Source organism: Cricetulus griseus, chromosome 7 (assembly GCF_003668045.3).
Source record: "Cricetulus griseus strain 17A/GY chromosome 7, alternate assembly CriGri-PICRH-1.0, whole genome shotgun sequence".
Taxonomy (NCBI): Eukaryota; Metazoa; Chordata; class Mammalia; order Rodentia; family Cricetidae; genus Cricetulus; species Cricetulus griseus.
The window spans coordinates 88,333,195-88,349,098 of record NC_048600.1 but is presented as its reverse complement, the minus strand read 5'-3'; the positions used below and the strand labels follow the sequence as shown (position 1 = coordinate 88,349,098).

Sequence of the window (15,904 nt, the reverse complement as noted above, 5' to 3'; positions counted from 1 at the left end):
ATTGTTTTTTTTTTTTTTTTTTTTTTATAAAGGGATAAAATGTTACAACTATGTAACCTTTCCTTTCCCCTAACACTCTAATTTCCAAGGCGAATCACTTTAAAGGGGCTGGCCTCACCCTCACGGGCTCGGCTCCAGCCCGTCTCTTACCCCAACTCGTGCCCCCTCTTCCCACAAACCCACAAGAGGAGCCACTCGAGAAGCGAAGACCCCGAGGGCCAGGCCTTCCTCTTAGGCTCAGGGTCCTGCTCTCCCCACAGCTGGCGGCTGGGTTCTGGCTTTTCTCCACAAGCTTCGCAACCAACAGCGACCGACGGACAGGCCGCGGGATTCGGAGGAGTGACAGGACCAGATTCGAACCCCAGGGACCCGGGGCGAGACCCCGGCCTCCTAGCCGCTCTCGGAGGGGCCAGAAGTCGGGAGCAGTCACGGAGGTTGAGGCCATTGCCCAGACAAACAATCACCTTTCCAGAAGTCCCGCCTGCTCCGCAGCGCCTGGCGAAGAGCTGGCTCCCAGCGCTCACAATGCGGGTTCGCGCCCTCGGGGCGGGAGCCTGCCCGTAGCCATGACAACCGCCCTGCGGCGCGCTCCCCGGCCGGACACCCCGGGCGTCCGCACCCGCCCTGACCCACCCCACCTCACCCACCCCACCCCACCACCCCAGTCGCGGCGCACACACCCCCTCCCTGCCGGCTGTGGGAAGGGCCGGGCCTGCTGCCTGACGTCTGCGGGGCTCGGAAAATGGCTGCGGAGCTGAGCACCGGGCAGTGGCTGCGGCGGCGGCGGGGAGCGCGGCGGGCGGGGGCTCCGCCTCACGCGTGGGGCGCTGAGCCGGGAGGCGCGGAGGCGGCGAGGGCACGCGGGGGACCGGGGGGCCGCTTGGCGCCGCCTGCCCGCCACCCGCCGCACCATGGGCAGCGCAGAGGACGCAGTCAAAGAAAAGCTGCTGTGGAACGTGAAAAAGGAGGTACGGTCTGGGGCAAGGACTCAGGGGCGCCCGCCCGCCCTGCCCCAGGAGCTGAGGGGTCGCGGCTCCCACGCGCGCGGCCGCCAGCCCACCGGGCGGGGCCGGGGCGGGGCGGGTCCTGTGCCAGCCGTGCCTCACGCCCCTCTCCGCGCCCGGGGCAGCGCCCTCGCCCAGGCCAGGGTCAAGCAGACGCCCTGGGGCTTGTTTGCTTCGCCCTCCTCCCGCCCCCCGCCCTGTGACGGCAGCAGCGCGGGGAGACCGTGGTCGGGGGAGGGGTGGCGGCGATTGCGGGAGAACCCGAGTTGCCCATTCATTGCCCGTACTGCCTGGGGAGGGGGCGGGGTCCCCGCGAACCCCCGGCAGCTGCAAGCCAGAGATCCAGGGGCTTCGCTCTCCTGTGTCCTACACCGCCCTCTTGTATTTCCTCTGACAAGAGAGTCGTGGCTGGCTGAGGATTCGCCGCACACCTCACCGCTTCTCCCTCCACGCCCACCTCCTTACCCAGGAACCCGGGTGTTTTTAAGAATGGTTTTTTCCTCCTTTGAGGGAAATCCTTCAGAAACAAGAATGTTTCTCTCTACTAATCCTCTTTACCTGGACCCTCCTTAAGGCTCATTTCAATTTCGGGGTAGGGGGTGGGCTGCCCATATGAATGACTCATCAGCGTGTGTGAGAGAGCCTGCAGTGTAGATGAAATGAATGAGGCCTCCCTTCCCCAGCCTGCCTCTGTAGATAGGTCTGCCAGGTGTGAACTACATGAGGACAAGAAACCTGTCTGCTTGTTCACTATTTTGTACCCAGGGACTGGCACACTTGTGGGCACTCTATTTGGTGAATATATCTGCTGACCTTGGAAACTGAATTCTGGTGGGAAAGTCTTGAATAGTCCAGACTTACTTCTATGTGAACTTGAGTAAAGTTATTTAAACTCTTTCAGGTCTTGGTTTCCTCGTCTCTTTTTAAAATAGGATAATACTATTTATCTTGAATATATAAATGTACCATATTGTTTCATTCACCCTTAGGATTTGAGAAGACTTTTTTGGGGGGGGGAGGGGTTCGAGACAGGGTTTCCCTGTGGCTTTGGAGGCTGTCCTGGAGCTAGCTCTTGTAGAATTAAAGGCGTGCGCCACTTTGGGGCTCTCATTCTGCATTAACCGTTAGCTGTGTGAGCAACTTTATTGTGTTTTTGCTGTGAAGTGGCCAAGTGAGGGTTTCTTAGGCTTTTTCAAAATAGTCTTAAGCTCCAGCCTTGTCCCCAAAGAAAAGAGAAACTCAGTGATTATCTCCAGGAAGAAGTTGGTCTAAAGACAGAGAGCTAGGGCAAAGTAGGTATACAGAATTATTTGAGACCCAAATTTGAGAATTGATTAGGTCTACTGGAAAATATTTTGAGAATGTGAATTTCTTCCCAGTACTCTATTTCAAGCATGATTCCTTTGGAAACTGAATGTGTGCTGCAGGGATGTATCTTCCTGGCAAAGGCTGCTCTGAACCCCATGAATTTCCCCCTTTAGTGCTTGGTTTACAGAAAACCATACTCTTCTCTCCTACAAGAAGAGACAGCTGAGAGCTATAGGCAAGCTTATTCTCACAGAGGACCTCTAGACTAACCCTAAAAGCATCAGTAGGTCCAGCTAACGTGTCCCTCCAGCTGCTTCAGGTACCTGTAGATCTTTAGTTCCTGCAAAGACCCCCTGGGAAGTAATTGAGGAGGATTTTAACAGCTTGGAGTGCGAGAATCGATCCAATCTGATTCTCATTTACCTAACCACTAACCATTTCCAGCAGGAAGGAACCTCCAAAGTCCTTGGTTGAGCCTGGTGGCACAGGCCTTAGGTGTTTTGCCACTCTCCATATAATACAGTGCATGTTGAGAGGACCTTGGCCTGGCATGGTGGAATATGCCTTTAATTCCAGCACTCAGGGCAGATGGGTCCCTATGATACCCTGGCCCAGTCAGGGCTACACAGTGAGATCCTATCTCAAAATAGATAATAACTAAGTAAATAAAACAAACCACTTTGGGAGCCAGGGCACCATCGGGACACTGCTCATAGGATGACAGGCAAGGACTAATGCTGAACGTGGGAGCATATACCTATAACACTATCACTCGGGAGCCTGAGGCAGAACTACTGGAAGTCTGAGTCAAAACTGGGCTAAATAGTGGCTTTGAGACCAGCCTGGGCTACATCGTGAGACCTTGTTTCAAAAAAATAAAAGAGAGCTGGAGAGCTTGCTCTGTGGTTAAGAACACTGTCTGCTCTTCCAAGCTTGATTCCCTGAAGTAGCATGGCAGCTAACAACCATTAGCTCCAGGTCCAGGGGAGTTGATGTCCTTTTCTAGCCTCTGCAGGTACCACATAAACCTGGTGCACAGACATACATGCAGGCAAAATTCCTGCACACATAAATATAAATATGTCCTTAAAAAGATAAGGACTGTCTCTGCCGTGGCTTGTTTGTCCTGTGTTTATATTTTTTTATATATATATTTTTTATTTTCTTTATACTGTGGTTGAGGAAATCCATCTCTGATTCCCAATGGTGGTTATTTGTCTCCTGGCAGATTCCCCATGGAATCTGGCGTAAGTGCAACTAGAACCTCATACTGTTGATGGGAGTGTAAATTGCTACAGCCACTTTGGAGAACATTTTTGGCAGTATCTGGCAAAATAGAATATATGCATCAGAAATTCCTTGTCTAGAAATATAAATTTTAAAAAGCCAGTACATGTGTTCACCAGAAGATATGTCCAGGTATTCATATGATTCATAACAACTCCAAGCTGGGAAATACCCAATTGCCAGTCAACTATGGTACCTTCACACACTTGGGAATGAACACTGTGAGGCAATGCACGACAGAAAGGAATCTCGTTTAATCAAGCAAAAGAATCAAATCACAAAACACTCCATACTGTTATTTCATTAATTTCTTTTAAGTATAAAACTTGCAAAACTAATATAAGAACTCAGAGGTTGGTCCCTGTGGCACAGGCCTGTAATCCCAGCAAGGCAAAGGCAGGAGGAATAAAAGTTCAAAGCTTGCATGGGTTATAGAGTAAATTATGGGCTGTGTTAGGGACCTTATTAAGAGCCTGTCTCAGAAAATAAAGAGGTCTGAGGCTGGGCTTGATCTCAGGACTCAAGAGGCAGAAGCAGGCAGATACCTGTGAGTCAAGGCCAGCCTTGTCTATATAGTGAGTTCCTGGCCAGCCAAGGGCTAAATTGTGAAATCCTATCTCAAAACAATAACAAAAAGAATCTGAACAGTAGCTCAGTTTTATTCTTGCCCCAGCATACACAAGGCTGTGGGTTCAGTTAACACACACACACACACTTAAAATTTAAAGTTAAAGAAGCCATACAGTGGCAGAGGCAAGTGGATCTCTGAGTTCAAGGCCAGTCTGGTCTACATAGCCAAGGCAACACAAAAGAAATACTGTCTATATATTAAAAAAAATAAAAGGAAAAGAAAAAAAAGATAGGTATTTGATTATTCATAGGAAAAAGTAGGGACTGGGGACTGGGTAGGGAAAATAATAAAGCAAGATGCTCTGGCAAGAGGTTATATGTTCTATTCTTTTGTTGCTTAAGACAGGGTGTCCTGCCCCCACTAGCCTTGGACTTGCTGTGTAGCCCAGGTTGGCCTTGGCATTGAACTCTTCTTTCAGCTTTACACATGATGTATGTGTGAGTACAGGTGTACACATGCCACAGTGCTCTTGTGTGGGTCACAGAACAACTTTGACATGGATTCTGAGACTCGAACTCAGGTCATCAGGCTTGCTCAGGAAGGACTTTTACCTGATGAGCCATTTGGCCAGCCTGGGCCTCCAACTCTTGATCCTCTTGTCTTCATCTCCCAGGGGTTAGGATTTCAGGCATGTGCCAACCCATCTGGCACTTGTTCTGTTTCCTACTCGAAAAGTATTCAGTGTGTAAGAACTCACCAAGCCTATGCGATTATCATAGAAGCTCTTTTTTATATGTTTAATGAATAATAATAAATAATAAGAATACCTTTTTTTTGTGGTCCTAGAGATTAAACCTGGGGACCTTGAATGACAGGCAAGCACTCTACCAAAGAGCTACATCTCCTTCCTATAGGTGCCTTTGGGGGATTGGGAATTGAGACAGGGTCTCTGTAGTTCAGGCTCTGTAACACACTACATAGCCCAGGTTAGCTTCAAACTCAAACACCAAGACATCAGAGTTTTAGAGCCTAGCTAGAACGAATGAGAGATGGCCAGCCACGGATGAACCTCCTTCTGATTTCAGAAAAAGAGGGGCAAGTAGTTCATCTGCAGCCTGTACTGAGACATGCGTCTGCCCAGAAGCCCTTCTCCAGCTGAGTGTAGCTGAGCAAATAGCCTCCTGACCGTTTTGTCTAAACGGGGACCTCCAGACTGATTTGACATCTCTTAGTTTCCTCTCCAAAAAGCTTGGGGCAGGCTATCATTTGTTTTCCACCCCTCCCATCTTTGTCGTCTCTTCAAGTATCTCAAAACCCAGACTGTGAGATCACAACCAAGCTATTTACTTTTCTAGAGATCTGTTTTGTTGCTGATTTTCCCTTTTGGTGCTAGGAATTGAATCTGGAAACCTGTGTGTTCAAAATATGCCACGAAGATACAACCTCAAACCCCAGGAGTCCTTTGCTTAGGAGGAAAATTAAGAATAATAATGTGGGGCTGGAGAGATGGCTCAGAGGCTAAGAACACTGGCTGCTCTTCCAGAAGTCCTGAGTTCAATTCCCAGCAACCACATGGTGGCTCACAACCATCCGTCATGAGATCTGGTGCCCTCTTCTGGTGTGCATGAAGCAGAATGTTGTATACATAATAAATAAATTTAAAAAAAAAATAATGCTAGCCTGAGGATATAGTTCAGTGATATAGTGTTTGCCCTGGGTTTATTCAGTATCCCAGCAAAAATAAATAAAATAATGAAGATGCCCGTTTATTCACAGGTGAAGCAAATCATGGAGGAGGCTGTCACCAGGAAGTTTGTTCATGAAGATAGCAGTCACATCATTGCTCTGTGTGGTGAGTAAACACCTTACAATGATGGGTCATACATAGGCTCAGGACTGAGCACTTGGTCCTGGGACTTGGGAAAGATGAGACCTCTGGTTTAGTACCTCTCAAATATGAGTGCGAACCCTAGTCATCCCAACACTTTTGAAGTCCAGACCTACTGAATCAGAGTCTTCAGGTTGCAAGGATTTGCATATCTTAGCATATGGGACAGTAGTTCCCAAATTTTAGTAACACCAGATTCACCTGAGAGTGTGCTCAAACATTCACACCCATGTCGTTCATACCTGGTGTCCCAAGCCTGTGATCCTAGCTATTTAGAAGGCTGAAATAGGAAGATCAAAAGTTGAAGGCTTATCTATAGAGTATCCAGGGCCTGCCTGGGAAACTTAGTGAGACCTTCCCTCAAAAGTCAAGAGAGAAGAGATGGTTCAGGTAGTACACTCCTCCTTTAATCCCAGCACTTAGGAGGCCGAGGCAGATGGATTTCTGTGAGTTTGAGGCCAGCCTGGTCTACGGAGTGAATTCCAGGACAGCCAGGGCTACACAGAGAATCCCTGTCTCAAAAAAAACAAACAAATAAACAACAACAACAACAAAAAACAGAATCCTGGTTGTTCTTTCAGAGGACCCAGGTTTGATCCAGCACCTACATGGTAGCTCTCGACTGTCTGTCACATCAGTCCAGGGGATCCAAACCATCTTCTAGCCTCCTCTGGAACTGCATGCTGCACATGGTACATAGACATATGAGCAGACAAAACATCCATACATATAAAATAAAATTTAATTTTTTTGAAAAGAGGGTGGAAGACATAACTCAATGATAGAGCATTTGCCTGGCATGCATGAGGCCCCATGTCCAAGACTCAGCATCATAGAACAAAACACACCTGCTCCCCAGCAAGGCATCCCTGGTTCTAGTAGGTCTGAAGTGACCAGAGACTCTGGATTTCTTTGATATCCACAGAGCAGGCTGAGGTGCTGTCCAGGGACCATGCTTTAAGAACCTTGCCCTAAGGCCCAATGGTGGTGGTGGTTCAACACACCTTTAATCCCAGCACTTGGGAGGCTGAGGCATGTGGATCTCTGAATTCCAGGTCAGCCTGGTCTACAGAGCGAGTTCCAGGACAGCTAGGACTGTTGCACAGAGAAACCCTGTCTCTGAAGGAAAAAAAAAAAAGGACCTTGCCCTAAGTGCTTTGGATTTTGGGACCACCCATCTTACCTGTCCTTTTTCACTCTGGGAAAAGATTGATATTTTGGGGGTGTTTTTATGTGCTTTTGGCTGCCACACTTTTCTGATTGCTCCATTGTCCTAATTCCCCCATGCACTTGATTAGATGCAAAAGAGCATGAACATAGGCAAAGAGGAATAGCCCCTAGCCCGAGCCTCTGGCTGTGGAATGGAGTTGCATGGCGAGGAGGCATCTGTAACATGGAACAGATGTTTGCCTTCATATGAAAAAGCTTATGCCGGGCGTTGGTGGCGCATGCCTTTAATCCCAGGGAGGCAGAGGAAGGTGAATCTCTGTGAGTTCGAGGCCATCCTGGTCTACAAGAGCTAGTTAGTATATGTACAAGTGTGCACCGAAGCACACGTGGGGTTCAGAGGACAGACAGTTTTTGAGAGTCTGATCTCTACACTGTGTGGGTTCTAGGGGTCAACCACGGGTTGCCATGCCTGGCATCAAGCCCCTCTGAGCCTTCTTACTGGCCCCGCTTTTGGCAACAGTGAGACAGAGCTGCCCTTCCCATAAGTGCAGCAACACTCCAGACAATATTCTCTATGCAGCAGAATGGCAAGGACAAGACAGTCTCTGCCCCAGGAAATACATTCTGTTGAGTGACAGACAAAAAACAAATGGTGAAAAGATGTGATGATACTTAATGACAAGCTCTATGGAGAAAAATATAACAGTTACACAGGGTAATTGGGAAAGGCAGCCAATGTGACACAGAGCTTTGAAAACTACTGCTTTGCCTAATACTAAAGCCGTCCTAGACAAGTGGTGTTCTCTCCCCACTTCCTCCCTCTCTCCCTCCCTCCTTCCACTCCCATCCATCCTTGGCTGACCTTGAACACACTGAGTCTCTTGATCTTCCCTCTTCAGCCTCCCAATTACTAGTGCCATAAGCCTGCACTACCATCCCATGCCCATTGTGGACTAGTTTGTAGTCACCTCCAGTATGCTCCTTTAAAATAAATTAGAGCAGTGATCTCCACCTCAAATTTTTGTGGGGATTGAGTTTATGCCTAGAGTTGCAACAGTAGAAAATGTTTTTGTTCTCCTTTGAGTGTCAAGGCTAAGTTTGCTGTTGCTTCTTCATAGAACCCATGCCCTGGAAAGAAAAAAGAAAAATCTCCCCAGTGTCATGATTATTAATCTAGAAGCATATTAGAATTCTGGCTTAGTGCTAGGCTTTATCAAAGCACACACTGTAGAAAGCTATCGCATAGTGAGAACAGCTTGTGCATGGGTGCCGTGTGTGGGTGGCCAGGGGAGAGTGAAGGAAAGAGGGCTGGAGGGAGTCCAGCAGGAGAAAAGCGCTGAGTACACCATATTCGGCTTGTTGAGGTGAGAAGCACCTGTCAGCTCTCCTGCAGCTGGCCTGGAACCCAGCCCCCTGGAAGCTCTGGGCCTCCTGTCATAGGCTCTGAGCTCTTTCATAAGGCCAGAAGATCACACTCCAGGAGAACGGTCTTTCTTTCTTTCTTTCTTTCTTTCTTTCTTTCTTTCTTTCTTTTTTTTTTTTAAGATTTATTTATTTATTTATTATGTATACAGTGTTCTGTCAGCATGTATGCCTGCAGGCCAGAAGAGGGCACCAGATCTTATTACAGATGGTTGTGAGCCATCATGTGGTTGCTGGGAATTGAACTCAGGACCTCTGGAAGAGCAGCTAGTTCCAGCCCAGAATATGTTTTTCTTTGAACCGTTTTGATTATCGTACTAGACAAAGCCATCAAGTTTCCAGGGTTGTTTTTGTTTTTTTGTTGTTGTTGTTGTTGTTCGAGACAGGGTTTCACTGTGTAACAGCCCTAGTTGCCCTGGAACTAGCTCTGTAGGCCAGGTTGGCCTCAAACTCACAGAGACCTGCCTGCCTCTTCTTCTCAAGTGCTGGAGTTAAAGTCGTGCACTACCACCGCCCAGCTAAGTTTCAAGGGTTTTAAACCCAGTCCAGGAGCAGGAGGAGCCATGTTCTGCTTGTCTTCCAAGGCTCCTAAGAGTCACTGATGCAAGCATAAATGCCACAGGATCAGACAAAAAAAGTTTTCAAGTGAAGCTGCCCAGACAAGAGGCAGTAGGCAGTGTCAGGGACTGCTTAAGTTACCCAGATGGTACTTGTTCCATGCAAAGAGTGTCAGCCCTGATTGAGTTACCAAAGGATTGCAGGCCAGGCCTCTTATGGCCTCCCACAAGGCGATCTTGAGTGTGTTGGTGGGTATGTTAGTATGTTTATGGTGTATATGACTGTTTGTAGGTATTGGTTTGTGTGGAGGCCAGAGGTCAACCTCGGATGTTGTCCTCAGAAAACATTCACCTTGTTTGTGAGGACAAGGTGTCTTCACTAGGAATGGAGCTCACTGATTAAGCTAGATGGGTTGGGCAGCACTCCCCAGATGGAGCCATCTCCTGTGTCTGTGTGTGTCTGTGTGTGTATTTGTGTATTGATGCATGCATACATGTGTTTATGAATTTTGTTGTTGTTGTTGAGATAGGCCTCACTGTGTAGCCCTAACTGGCCTGAAACTCACAATGAAGACCAAGCTGGTCTCAAACTCCGGGGGTATTCTCTTCCTGCCTATACTTCCTAAGTGCTGGACTAAAGGCATGGACCACCACACGCATCTCATTTAGTGACTTTTTATAAAATTCAAGTCAGCAACTCAGGCACCAGCTTTTAAAAATCAAACAATTCTGAGCCAGTCAGAATGATTAAAATCCCAGTTGCAGAGGCAGGCGGAGCTCTATGAGTTGAAGGCCAGTTGAGGCTACCCAGAGAAACCCTGCCTTGGAAGGAAAAAAAAGAGTTAAGGTGTAGCTGAAAGATGGCTTAGTGGGTAAAACTGCTTGTTTCCAAACCCCAAGACCTGAGTTTTATCCCCAGAACCCCCATGGTAGAAGGAGAGAAATGACTCCCTGAGCCCCACATGGTAGAAAGTACACTGTGTGTCCACACACAAACACACCTACTAAATAAGTGTTTTAAAACAATTTCAAGAAAAAAAGTGAAATTTTTTAAAGAGGTCAAGGTCATCCTCACTGATACAGTGGTTTAGAGCCAGCCTAGGTTAAAGAAGACTTCATTTAAAAGACTTACTGCTAGGCGGGAGCTCAGCGGTAGAATACTTGCTTAGTATGTCTAAGATTCTGGGTCCATTCTCTAGTTGAATCAAATTAATGATTCGTATTTTTTCTGTGGCTTTGTGAACAGTTCTTTCACCTCCCAACCTTGACCCCCATTGACTGGTACATCCTGTTTCCTCCTTCCCTGGTGGGAGGAGGGTGCTTTTAACGTGTACTATTGACAGAGCACTCAGAGTCAGCATCAAACAGCGAATTGTCTCAGGCTGTGCCCTTGAACCTTGCATCTGAAATAATAATGCATGTGCTCAGGAACAGTTATTCTCCTGCCATAAAGAGATTTGAGGTGATTGGGTCATCAGCTATGAAGCTGTGTTTCTCTGAGGCTGACATCTTTCTACTTCCTCTATTACTAGTTGGTTACTAGGATTGTGGGGCAAGGTCTCACTGAGTATCCCTGGCTGACCTAAAACTCACTGTATAGACCAGGCTAACCTTGGACTCACAGAGATCCGTCTGCTTCTTCTGCCTCCTGAGTCCTGGGATAAAAGGCATGCTCCACCATGCCTGGCCCCAGGATTTATTATTTCTGGTGTGTGTGTGTGTGTGTGTGTGTGTGTGTGTGTGTGTGTGTCTGTGTCTGTGTCTGTGTCTGTGTCTGTGTCTGTGTGTATTTCTGTGCTGGGGATTGAACCCAGATCCTCAGGCAGGCTAGACAAACATCTGCCACAGAGCTATACCCTCAGCCCTGTGGATCTTAACTTTAGGTGGCTGAGAGAGGAGAGTCTGGCTTTGAAGAGCATTTCTCAGACTCAGTCTGTCTTCTCATACTGTCACCAGCTGCTAAGTGTTGTGGGTGGGGCCTGGGCCAGCCCTGTCTCCTCAGTCATCAGCTTTCCTGGGCCAACCTCAGGGTTGCTTGAGGCTGTGGGGGTAGAGCCTGGAACTGGGAATAACACGGGGCATTATTAACCAGCTCCCTGTTGCTAAGCAGCTTTCATTAGCCAGTTAGGTCTCCCCTGCAGTGAGCTCCTTCAGGGACTGGCAAAGAGACACTAATAAGCTGGGAGAGGGCCAGGTGCTGCAGGAGGCTGCATCCCACCTGGGAGTCGAAGCCAGAGATGTTTCTGCACATTGAGTGATTCAGACTCCAGGCAGTTGCTAGCCTGGCTCTTTTCAGCAAAAGGGACTCCTTCACTCCTGCATCCAGTGAATAGCTTATTTGCAGACTATCTAGCTTTGGCTTTCCATCCAGAAATGAACGAGTCAGGTAGCTTTTCAGTTATGATCAGGGTTAGGAAGGCAGATGTCCAGAGCAACTGGTTTCCCTCCCCCTGTGCCAGGGCATAGCCAAGGACACGTACCATGGTTTGGTCCATTGCTGAGTCTCTGGAGTCAAACAGACCAAGGTTTGCATGCTGGTCATGTCTAACCTGTAGTCAGTTACTCGTTTTCATCTCTGAGCCTACCCACAGAAGGTAGATTTAAGCACTGGAAGATCTACTTGGGGCTAGGGGTGAGTGGTTAGCTCAGTAGTCTAGCTCAAGATTAAAAAAAAAAAAAAGAAAAAAGAAACATGTGTGTAAAGAATGTAACATGGTGTTCAGTGACACCTTGTTCTTGAACTATTGGAAACCCTCCTCAGAGTACCCTAGGATTCCATCTAGAAATCCACATGTCTGGATTCCATCTAGAAATCCACAACATCTAGACAGTTGAGGAAATCTGGGAACTCAATCAGAAATTTGATCATATTAAGTAATTGTTATTAGGGCTGGACATTATGATGCACACCTATAATCCTAACACCTGGGTGGGGGCGGTAGAAATAGGAGGACTACTACAAGTTTGAGGCTGTCCTGGTCAACATAAGTTCCAGGCTAGCCAGAGTAACATTGGCTCCAAAAAGAAAGAAAAAAAGTGTTTATTGTTATTGTAGGTTCAATAAAGGTATAAGTACATGGATCAAAAGTCTAAACATTACCTCAAATAATCCAAAGACAGGAAAAAAATGGTTGCATATGGTCTAGCCACAACAAAATTTGCCCGTGACCTGTTAACTATATAAATGGACAGTGGGTATGTGACAGCTTGTTATACCACCCTCCAGACTTTTGTGTATGTTTGAAATCTTCCACAACAAAATGATTTTCTAAAGAGAAGGGTAAGTTGGGATATGCAGCTCAGGGACTAGTGTTTGAACCCAGGCAGCTCCACCTGTTGCCACTGTTCACAGGCCTGAACCAGGAGCCCCACAACTCTGAGTGTTGCCCCCACAGCCCCAGGACCAAATTGAACCACCTGTGGATGACTGCTCTACCCACACTTTTCCTCCCTCTGGTTCTCTATGGCAACCATAACCCAATTCTCCCACCATGCAGATGGCATTAGGGAGAAAGGTGAAACTGTGCCAAAGGTGGTGTGGCAGCTAATTGCCACACTGTCCGTCCCATCCTCAACTCCTCCGGGTCCTTAGGCCAGCTTTCTGCCATGCTGTGCAACTGTGAGCGCAACCCCAGTACTAGCCCAAGTGGGCTGGTCCTCTGAAAGCCATTTGGTAAATACTTCAGTTGCCAGGACTTTTAACTGCTGAGCAGAGCTGTAAATATGAATGTACATGCACCCGAGACACAGGTGGATTGTTAGACCTTCCTGGCATCTTCCTTGTTTGTGAGGCCCCTTCCCAGCCACTGATGTGACTTATCACTTAAAATTGTTTCTCTGGTTCCTGCCAAGCTCAGGTTACCTGCTCCTGCCCTAGCAGGTACTGGCTAAGCATGAGGAAGCAAACCATTTGGAGCTGGTAAATGAGTGGGTACTATGGACAGACTGGCCATTCTGGGGTTGGTGCTTTCCCAGACTGGAGAGGGCTTCCAGCATCACCTCATGCTGGGAACCCTTGGTCACCTACTCACCATTATTGTCTTCAACTGGTAATATAGATATCTGCTAATAAAATCAAAACTATGAAAGGATCATGCCCAGTATCTTTCTCCTTTCCCTACACCATTCACTACCTCCCACACAGGGCACCTTTGGTTTGTGTGTGCCCATCTAGAGGGGTTTTGTTGTTCTTAAATCCTGATAGAGATGTGAGCTAAAGATGGTGGCACACACCTGTAATCTCAGCACTTGGAAGTAGAAGCAGGAAGTTCAGGGACATCTGCCTCAGAACAAGAGTATGTGACCCCTCTATTTTGAAATACTTCACACTAAAACTCACTATGTAACCCAGGATGGCCTTGAACTTGTGTCTGTTATCATGCCTCTACCTCCCAAGTGCTAGACTTATAGGTATGAGCCACCGCACCTGCCCCACGCCCCCACCCTGCCGCTGCCACCCCTTTTGTGATCAGAAGGTGCCATGCAATGATACATCCTGAACCTTGCTTTTGGAATTTTCCTGTTAGTTCCTAGAGAGCATTTGATTGTTTCTTAGAACTGCACATTACTCTCCTGTGTGAACAAACCTTATTTACTTAGCCTGGCCCCTGTTGATGGATACATGGGTGATTTCCAGTTCTTTGCTATTATAAATAGTTGTGCCCTTACAGCAGTAGGAGAAATCCAAAAGAGGGATTGCTGGGTCAAAGGTTATCTGCACCTTTGATTGGGGGTGCCAAAGTGCTAAATAGGAATGAGATCATCTTATATTTTTGGTTGTGAGGCTAGCCATTAAAGGTTGAACTATTTTTCCAGCCCAGGAATGACATCATCTAACCCTCCCACCAGCAACATAGTAGCAGTATACCTAGCTCCCAGTATCCGTGGCATCTTTGTGTCATCATTCCCCACCCCGCCACCACCCCTGGCAGGTTTCCATTCTACATTGTAGCCCAGGCAGGGTAAACTTTCAACCCTCCTGCCTTAGTCTCCTGTGTAGCAGAGATTGCAGACTGGGGCCACCAGATCTGACCTCATGTTTGTGCTCTATAAACGACCACTTGGATTGGTTAATTCAGTATGTGATGGGTTGAGACCAAGGCCAATTCCATTAGCCCTATGCTCTCCAGCCCTAGGTAGCATATGCTAAGCTCCACAACTTTCAAGGACCCGAGGAATTCCTCAGGCTGGTCCAGCCTGTGGCCCTTAGCTTTCCTTAGGACAGTATCAGACTTCAGTGAGTGTTCATAGCAAGATGCTAGAGTTAGGTTTGGCTGTACTTTTGCTGTCTCTGAGCTTTCCTCTCAGTGTGACAAAATGGATGACAATGTAGAAGGTTCTCTGGAATCATCTGACCAAACTCTAAAAGCCACCAGAAGATGAAGATAGGTAGTGAGAGAGTCGTGCTTGTTACGTCATGTCTCCCTCTCCAATTCTGTTTTTTGCCCTTTTTAAATTTTGTTGTCCCCCCCTTAGTTTTTGTCTGTTTGTTTGTTTTGTTTTATTTGTCCAAGCCTTTCTACGTTGGGATTTATTGACTAGTACATGTTTTTCTCATATGAAATGAACCAAAAAGATGTCAGGGCTGTCACCTTATAGTATATCCACAAGGTGCTAGGACTCACTGAGACAATGGGCCCTGAAGCCTCCATGGCTGAATGCCCAGAGCTCAGACAGCTAGCTCACTTTTGCATGGTGATGGCCTTACAGCTTGGTCCTGTGGTTATCTGTATTGGCCTATACAACAATGTGGTGCTCTCTGGTAGCAGGTTTCAGGCAGTGAGGACCTGGAGTTGCCTGATACCCTTGGGCATGAGGTCACCCAGGTCTTTACCTGAATTTGCCCCTGGGGAATGGGATGTTACAGTGCCCTACTCCATCTGTCTGTAAAAGACCTTCTCTTGGGAGCAAATTCAAAACAAGTAAGAATCATGTTTGGGTTTCTGCTCAACTCGAAAGTCTCTGAGTACCAGCCAGCAGGATGGCTCATCAGGTAAATGTACTTGCTGCCAAGTCTGAGTTTGACTTCTGCAAGTTGTCCTCTGACCTACACATACACTAAATAAGTATAAAAAGAAGAGTTTCTTTAAAAAAAAAAAAAGTTACTTTAGGAGAAGGGTCTTACTACTTAGCCCTGGCTGGCCATGGAACTCACTATGTAGAACAGACTGGCCTTGAATCAGAGATTTTGCTTGCTTTGGCTTCTTGAATGCTGGGATTAAAGATGTGTCACCTTGTTGGGAAAAATAAATAATTGAATAAATAAAATAAATTTTAAGAGCCAGAACAAAAATGGTTAATCTTTTTGGAGTCTGGACCCTCTTTTAGAAGCTGAAAGCCATTGATTCCATACCCTGGGCACAGGGGCACTTAACATTATAAAACAAACCAGAAATTTACATTCAAATTATACATAATTTCAACGCTTTTTTTTTTTTTTTGAGCTCAAGAAACCTATCCGCAAGCCCCTTCAGATACTAATTCTCTGTCATGATCATTATCACTTTGCCTCCATGCTATACACAATGACATTTTCATCTCTGCAGTGGGAATGGGGAAGGATACTTTAGTTCTGGCAACCACTGATGAAGGAGTGTATGGAACTAGGCCAAGAACACCTGGCCTCACAGGTCCCTGAAGACTGTCAGGGTGAGAGGGGTTCCTCCTTCCCCAGACATGGCTTGGCAGTTTGCCTGAG

The 15,904-nt window shown here is 47.1% G+C and overlaps 1 protein-coding gene across 2 annotated transcripts in view; it reads left to right on the top strand.

Annotated features, from left to right (window-relative positions):
• The first annotated feature begins 813 nt into the window (after nt 1–813).
• Nucleotides 814–15,904, top strand: part of Sgsm2 (small G protein signaling modulator 2) — a 39,204-nt gene continuing 24,113 nt past the window's right edge. For both annotated transcript variants that reach the window (XM_027426768.2, XM_027426767.2), the window contains exons 1-2: nt 814–968; nt 5,947–6,022. In XM_027426768.2, coding sequence (XP_027282569.1) covers nt 912–968; nt 5,947–6,022 — 133 coding nt within the window. In that variant the 5' untranslated portion in view covers nt 814–911. The remainder of the gene's footprint in view (nt 969–5,946; nt 6,023–15,904) is intronic.